This window comes from Sinocyclocheilus anshuiensis, unplaced genomic scaffold (assembly GCF_001515605.1).
Source record: "Sinocyclocheilus anshuiensis isolate Anshui unplaced genomic scaffold, SAMN03320099.WGS_v1.1 scaffold579, whole genome shotgun sequence".
Classification (NCBI taxonomy): Eukaryota; Metazoa; Chordata; class Actinopteri; order Cypriniformes; family Cyprinidae; genus Sinocyclocheilus; species Sinocyclocheilus anshuiensis.
The window spans coordinates 744,686-753,350 of record NW_015551075.1 but is presented as its reverse complement, the minus strand read 5'-3'; the positions used below and the strand labels follow the sequence as shown (position 1 = coordinate 753,350).

The 8,665-nt window shown below is 38.3% G+C and overlaps 1 protein-coding gene across 3 annotated transcripts in view; it reads right to left on the bottom strand.

Annotated features, from left to right (window-relative positions):
- Positions 1–8,665, bottom strand: part of LOC107662259 (A disintegrin and metalloproteinase with thrombospondin motifs 17-like) — a 131,473-nt gene that overhangs the window by 54,704 nt on the left and 68,104 nt on the right. For all 3 annotated transcript variants that reach the window (XM_016452209.1, XM_016452210.1, XM_016452211.1), the window contains exons 11-13: positions 5,382–5,483; positions 4,405–4,550; positions 187–356 (exon numbers count right to left, since the gene is read on the bottom strand). In XM_016452209.1, the coding sequence (XP_016307695.1) occupies positions 187–356; positions 4,405–4,550; positions 5,382–5,483 (418 nt within the window). The remainder of the gene's footprint in view (positions 1–186; positions 357–4,404; positions 4,551–5,381; positions 5,484–8,665) is intronic.

Below are 8,665 nucleotides of genomic sequence, written 5' to 3'. Positions count from 1 at the left end.
ACAAGACTTCTTCATCTTACAAATGGTTGTCAAAAGCAAAAAAAGCTACACAATGCATGATATTTTGTGTGAAAGTGTAACATGCTTGAGCAAAACAGGCACTATTTCTGGAATCAGCATGGCAAAATCAGTATGAAACAAATATTGGCTTTCATTCAGCAAACAGAGGTGTATTTTTAGTCTTACCATCGTCGATCACAGCTGTCCACATCTGGCTTTTCTTCTTACTGGCCAGCCGGTCATGAGACTGACACTGCTGGTCTCTAAACGTAGGCAGACCCTTGGAACACGGCGGCCCTTCACACACTTTGTGCTCCACACTGGCCTTCTGACAGTACTTCCCTCCTGGACCGGGCCTGGAGAACCACAACCACAAGAGGTACAGTTATACATACTGCTCTATGACCTAAACGTGAATTATAACCTGAAGACGAAACATGAAGATTAGTATCCTAGCTGTAGGGCGAGGATTGAGAAGAGGAGACGTGAGGAGAAGCAGTCGCTCCATGACAGAGGTCAAGCTCAAAATGACTGAGGGAGGGTTTTGAGGCCCCATAAACCTTCATTAGAACTTGTTACACTTGCTCAAATGATGACAGCTGACAACATGACAGTCTAAAACCTGTTCATTAACAAGTCTCCTCACATTCTCACAGCATCCATCATGTTCCATCATTCAATCTGTCTCATCTGCTGCGAGAGTCTCTCCAAACTGTCGCACTTCCCTCATTTTAATGTATTACAGAGTTTGCCGGGTCGAACTGTACTGATATCTCTCAAACATTCTAATTAGAGTTTATTTCATCTTATTTTATTTACACCCCAACGGCTCAACGAACAGACCATTTATACTACCGTTCAACGTTTTGAGGTTGGTAAGTCACTTATTCTCACTAAGGCTGCATTTATTTGATAAAAAATACAGTAAAAAAAACAGTAATACTGTGAAATATTATTACACATTAAAATAATTTTCTATTTGAATATATTTTAAAATGTAAGTTATTCCTGTGAATTTTCAGCATCATTACTCCAGTCTTCAGTGTCACATGATCCTCCAGAAATCATTCTAATATGCTGATTTGCTGCTCAAGAAACATTTATTATTACTATCAATGCTGAAAACAGTTGTGCTGCAACTGTTGATGACTATAAACAACAGCATTTATTTAAAATATTAATCTTTTGTAACATTATAAATGTCTTTAATGTCACATTTGATCAATTTAATACATCCTTGCTGAATAAAAGTATTAATTTCTTTAAACAAAAAAAAAACTTAAATCTACTTCTGCTTTATATAAACTTATATAAAAATGCTTTTCTTACTTAGATTTTTTGTCTTGTTTCCAGCCAAAAATCTTTAAAAATTCTTAAATCAAGAAGGATTTTCTAGACAAGTAAAACTTACTGTCTTGTTTTCAGAAAAACAAGTCAAAATTAAATGAGTTTTTGCTTAGAACAAGCAAAATAATCTGCCAATGGGGTAAGCGAAATAATCTTAACCTGGAAACAAGACAAAAAATCTAAGTAAGAAAAGCATTTTTTGCAGTGCTTTTAAAGGGTTAGTTCACCCAAAAATGAAAATTAGGCTGTGTTTTACTCACCCCCGAGGCATGTGTTTTTGTAAGAAAAATATCCATATTCAAAACGTAATAATCACTTGAATCTAGCTTGCGCTCACTGTTGTAAACGGAAGCAGTTACAGAATGACGTATGGAGGTCAGCGTTAAGCATGCGCCGCTCAGAAGTGATGAACACGGAAGCGCAGGGGAGAGATCAAAACAAAACACTGCTCACTAATTAGAAGTACAAAACGAGGATTTGTAAAGACGAATGTCAGAGGATTTCGATATAAGCCAAGAGGAGACTGGTTTTCCTTTGCTAAAGTAAGGAAACTTTGCTTCCTTTGCTCCTATAAACAAACGTTGGTTTTCACGAGACTCACCGGCGCATGCGCAACGTCATCCGCCAACTTATACGTCATCCACCCAGAGTTGCTTCCGTGCACAACTGTTGGCGCAAGCTAGATTAAAGTGATTATTACGTTTTGAATATGGATATTTTTCTTACAAAAACGCATCGATTCGCTACAGGAGGCCTTTGTTCACCCCCCAGAGCCATGTGAGACACTTTTTTTATGGATGGGCGCTTTTTATTTCACTTCTTTTGGATTGAAGCACTGCAACACCTGCTGACTGCAATGATAGAGCTTGGAATAGCCAGGACAATTTTTAATATAACTCCGACTGGATTCGTCTGAAAGAAGAAAGTCATACACACCTAGGATGGCTCTGTGGTGAGTAAAACACAGCCTAGTTTTCATTTTTGGGTGAACTAACCCTTTAAAATAGAAAAATACTGTTCTGAGCTCATTACTTCTCTAATGTCATGCATCTCTGACTGAAACATGCTATTTAATGTTAAGAAATGTAGGGAGGGACTTGACAGTATCCATCAGGAATTGATTAGATCATAAAAAGTGGTGTTATATACCAGAATGATGCCAGACTTTAATGCAAGTTTGCTAAAGTGATGCCAAAACAGCTATTTGGCTATTGATTAACATAATCTAAAAGCCAGCATGCCCAAAATGATGTCAGAAGAAAAGTTATATTTTGATTAAAGTTTTTCTTTGAAATGCACTGATGAATCATTCAGAATAAGATTTCATGTTGTCTAGATTAAAGGATTAGTTCACTTCCAGAATAAAAAGTTCCTGATTATTTACTCACCCCCATGTCATCCAAGATGTGCGTGTCTTTCTGTCTTCAGTCGCAAAGAAATAAAGGTTTATAAGGTAAAACATTCCAGGATTTTTCTCCATATAATGGACTTCAATGGGGACCAATGAGCTGAAGGTCCAAATTGCAGTTTCAATTCGGCTTCAAAAGGCTCTACTCGATCCCAGCCGAGGAATAAGGGTCTTATCTAGCGAAATGATCAGTCATTTTCACGTGCATATTTCACAGTCAAATGCACGTCTTGCACAAGCTCTGCGATGCGTGTCTGCAAATTCACGCATGACGTAATCACGCTGGAAAGGTCATGCGCGGTTAGCGCTTCGTCTCTGTACTTGGGTTCAAAAAAGGTAGAGTAGGGCCTCACTTTCTCCTCCAACTTCAAAATCGTAAGACATCGTTGTTTTACCTTTTTTTATAAAGGGCATTTGACTTTCTTTGCACATTCACTTTGTAAACACTGGGTTGGTATTTCCACCTAGTCGAGCTAGTGCAAGATGAGCATTTGTGGTTAAAAAGTATATAAATGTTGTTGTTTTGTTTTTTTAGAAAATTACCGATTGTTTCGCTAGAGAAGACCTTATTGCTCGGCTGGGATCGTGTAGAACCCTTTGAAGCTGCACCGAAACTGCTATTTGGACCTTCAGCCTGTTGAGCACCACTGAAGTCCATTATATAGAGAAAAATCCTGGAATGTTTCCCTAAAAAACCATAATTGGGGTGAAGAAATTATCAGGATATTTTTATTCTGGTAGTGAACTAATCCTTTAAAGATTCAAAATCACACTCGTACGGAGTTCAGCAATCAAAATGTAAACCAACACTGATGACCTCATCAGAGATTTTCATATTGAATTGTGATTGGTCAATTTTCTCACATTTATTTGCATTCTGAATTAAGACTGGTCTCACACAGAATGCAAAACCTTACCTAAATCTGCTTTTTTTCCCCCAGCAAATGCAAATCTAGTTTCTTCCTCATACTCTGTCTTACCACTTTTCCTCTAATGTTCTTAAAAACAGAACATGACTTGTACGTCAGCCTTATTTTGCTCTTCGGTTTGCTTGATGCAGCTCCAAGCGTTTTACGATCCACGGTGGAGCCGCGCGCAAAAGAGCGATTACCTCGCGAACGTGGCACGAGACGTTACGAGCGTCCAAAACAAAAAAACGCACATCTTAGACCACCGTTCACAAATTGCATGCTGTTCTGCGTTGGAAACAACCGAAGAGCTTTGAATTATTACATCATGTTTTAAACACACACACATAAACTCTGAAACAAGCTCTCTGGCGGGCTGTCAGGCGTTGAGAAATGACACTCGGAGAGAAACGGCATCATTAGATGCAGGAGAGTGAGAGGAGAGCTTGTTCCTGCCAAAACACAAACAGGATTATTGTGGTGCATTGTGGGTTCATCTCTGGACCACAGCCTGTTTGTTCACAATATTACATGCACAACTAGTTAGTTTTGTATAACAAACCACAACAGGCACTTAAATCTGTGAAAGTAAAACTGGATGGTGAGTGTTGAGTCATTTATATCAGGTAAACACTGACCTGCTGACTACTTTTCTGAATGACTAGTCGACTAGTAAAAATAGTGGTCATTCAAGCCCTAGTTGACATGGACGGAGAGAAAGTGAGCGATGTAAAGGCTTACGGGGGGTTGTCGCATTTCCTCTGTCTGAAGCACGCTCCTGTGCCACATGTTCGGCTGCACATGCTCCACGTGCTCCACGGACTCCAGTCTCCATCTACATGCTGCGGGATGGGCGTCTTACTGACACACTCACCAGCCCTGCACCACTGAGAACACACACATTCATGTTAATCCAGCTAAATGAAGACAAACCACAGATTTAATTTCGTTTACATGAAGTTGATTACAGGCGGTGCTGCTGTATTGACACTTCGCAAATATTATAGGATTTGTTGCCAAACGCTACCCTCGTTTATTAAACTGCTGCAATGATGAATTTTATGTTTTAAGAAATTCAAGTTGAAAATCCCCTTTTGATTTACACTACAGGTTTTTTTAATGCTTTTAAAAAAGAAGTCTCTTCTGCTCACCAAGGCTGCATTTATTTGATCCAAAATACAGTAAAACCAGTAATACTGTGAAATATTATTACAATTTAAAATAAGTGTTTTCTATTTGAATAGGTTTTAAAATGTAATTTATTTCTGTGATGCAAAGCTGAATTTTCAGCATCATTACTCCAGTCTTCAGTGTCACGTGGTCCTTCAGAAATCATTCTAATATGCTGATTGCTGCTCAACAAACATTTCTTATTATTATCAATGTGCAAAACAGTTGTGCTGCTTAATATTTTTGTATAAACTGAGAAACATTTTGTTCAGGATCCTTTAATGAATAGAAAGCACTTTTGATCAATTTAATGTGTCCTTACTATATGAAATTATTAATTAAAAATTAAAATCAATTAAAAAAAAGGAAAAAAAATTTTTTTATTCCTATCTATTTAATGCGTCCTTGCTAAATAAAAGTATTAATTTCCTTTAAAAGTATAAAAAAAAATTTTGAACAGTAGTGAACATCATTAGTCTTAATAAGTCTTCTTTCTTACATTAGATTGTGTACAATGTCCTTAGTAATATTAAAGATAAGGTGGTGACCTTGTCAGCTCCACATTCTGTGCCGTCCAGCGGTGGATCTAGTTTGGTTTTACATGAAGTGTCTCCTTCCACCAAACACCAGAGACCAGCACACATCAGGTGCTGAAACAACAGACACAGTTTACATTCATGTAGACAGTATAGAAACAATTTGATCATTTTTATTTCATTCTTAATTGATTTTAATGTTAGAAAACAGTATCTAGGAAGGGAATTCCCAGTATATGTGGGAATTATCCCACAGTAAAGAAAAAGCACAAATGAAATCTCTTTAATATCTCAATGGAAAAATAAAATAAAATAATGTTTATATTTCACACATTCTTTCCTCTCCTCAAACAAAGAGAGTTTATTATCCAACAGCCCTTGAGATGAATAGTATTTTCTGTGTCTGTCTGACAGGTTCGTATTTTTACTTTAGCCAGACATGCTACTTTACTTTGTGCTCAATCACTTTTCCAGTCTCACAGAGAGAAACATTTCAAAGGTGGCAGGACAGACATTAAATTGCCTTATTTACACTTTGTTTTAGATGTCTCTTTTATGTCAGCTCCTCTCTGCCTTTCAGCAACAGACTGTTCATCTTCTTCACGCATGTTTTATGTGAATCTAGGTATCTGCTGTAGCACTGCACAACGTGTAGATGGTATACAGTTATGATGGACAGGCAGCGAGTGGAAATGCAGCGATGATCTGAACGGTTACAGCTGATGATTACACGCTCAGGAAAGCATGAACTGACTGGGAACTGATCAGATCAAACCTGATACGCCAGCACCTGCCATCCGCTCTGATGTTTTCACTCTGGCAACTTACGAACTGAAACTTTCAGATGGAAATATCCAGAGATCTGAGGCTTTGCGTGGATAAACATGATTTATGATTAAGTGCAAATACTCTTTTATGATATTCTCCTGCTACAAATGTAGCCTGGATAATTTTATACTTGCACTAGCTACATATGGGAATGATCCCAGGGCCAAGACAACACTAAACTAAACTAAACTAAATAAAATGATGAAGACAAAATGGATTTTTAAAATGTAATTAATGGATATATTTTATAACAAATTAAAATGAATAAATAAATACATTAAAAAAAGTAAGATGTGAATTTAATTGTGACTTTATGTGAATAAAAAAATAAAATAATAAAATAAAAAGATGAAGACAAAATTGACTTTTTCAAATTTAATTTAATTGATGGATATATTTTATAACAAATTAAAATGAATGAATGAATAAATTAATTAATTAATTCATACATACATACATACAAAAGTAAAATGTGAATTTAATTGTGAATAAAATAAAATGAAGACAAAATGGATTTTTCAAATTTAATTTAATTAATGGATATATATTATAAATTAAAATGTAGAAACAAACAAATTAATTAATTAATTTTTTTACAAAAGTAAAATGTGAATTAAATTGTGACTATGTGAATAAAATAAAATAAAATAAAATAAAATAAAATAAATAAATTTGTGAATTCAATCAATGGGCATTTTATTAAAAGAACTTTTCTGAGACTCAGGCTTAAATATTTGCTGTTTAACAACAGCAGAATCTAGGGATGTTCATTTCGGTTATTTTTCCTAAACGACAACCGACGCTCGTTAACTGATTATTAACTGTTAACCGACAAGATTCTTTTAAATTAGAATTGAATTAAATTAGAAAGTATAAGTGTCTGTGACCAGTTAAAAATACTAACATTTGTTTCCCGGGGATTAATTTTTCATGCGCAAAAAGCAGCAAACAACAGAACATGAGGATTCACATTGTCATCATATCACATCACACACCTGCAGCGCTTCTGAGCGGAGAAAAACATAATAAAGCTAGGCTATATATATTGTGACGAGCGTCCCGAAGCTTCATCAGCGAAGTACCTGGGTTTCCAGGTGGGACGGGGTCTCATTCGGCCACAGGAGAGGAAGGTGGAGGCAGTACGCTCCGCCCCGAGACCCGAGAGCAAGACCCAGGTACGAGCCTTTTTAGGGTTGGCTGGATATTATCGCTGCTTCATCCCTAACTTCTCCTCTTTAGCCGCCTCCCTGACAGACTTGACCAGGAAGGGGCAGCCGGAGAAGGTACAATGGACCCCAGCAGCGGAAGAGGCCTTCCAGAGGGTGAAGGGGGCCCTCATCTCGGAGCCGGTTCTCCGAGCTCCGGACTTTAGCTGCCCCTTCCTGCTGCAGACGGATGCCTCCGACACAGGACTGGGAGCCGTCCTGTCACAGATCCAGGAGGGTGAGGAGCATCCGGTCATCTACATCAGCAGGAAGCTGATCCCGGCCGAGAGGAACTATGTCGCGTTGGAGAAGGAGGCCCTAGCCGTCAAGTGGCAGTCCTGGAGCTGCGGTACTACCTCCTGGGCCGGAAGTTCACCCTGGTCACGGACCACGCACCCCTTCAGTGGATGGCCCGCGCCAAGGATACCAATGCCAGGGGGGGAGTGTGACGAGCGTCCCGAAGCTTCATCAGCGTCGCCCTGGAAACAAGCGAGGAACACCTGCCCGTCCTCGTCACAGGCTGATCGGTCACAGCTGCACCTCATCAGGCGGCGGCTACATAAGCCACGCAAGCCCTGCCATCTAGGAGATTCCTCCATGAGACTGAGCACTAACTCGCCCTCTCATTTTTCCCACAGAAAGCAGCGTGTGACCGACCAGCCCCACAGGAGCACTGCACTGACCCTCTGCACTGGGAAGACGGAAGAGAGCACTCACGGCACCGGAGCACCTACCTGGACCTTTCTCACTATCACCCATCACCCCAATAAATCCACCCTCCTGGGTATTGATTGAGATTACTTGTCGTGTGATTCTTCACCCCGTTACAATATCAAGTCAAGTCAAGTCACCTTTATTTATATAGCGCTTTTAACAATACAGATTGTGTCAAAGCAACTGTACAGCATTAATTAGGAAAATAGTGTCAATAATGCAAAATGACAATAATAAACACTAAATTTTCAGTTAAATGCAGTTCATCATTGAATTCAGTGATGTCATTATCCAGCTCAGTTCAGTTTAAATAGTGTCTGTGCAATCAAGTCGAATGTCGAATTTATATATATATAAATAATAATAATATAATAAAATATTAATATAATAATAATAATAAATAGGCCTATATGAGAAATATATTTTTACTTAATCAATTAAGAAAACGAAAGAAAAACTGTGCAACAAGTAGCCTAGTATGCAGAGTTTTGGTCCATTTTTGTGCTGCGCGAAAGGATACCAGACGGCAGAAAGCGGCATCCTATTTTT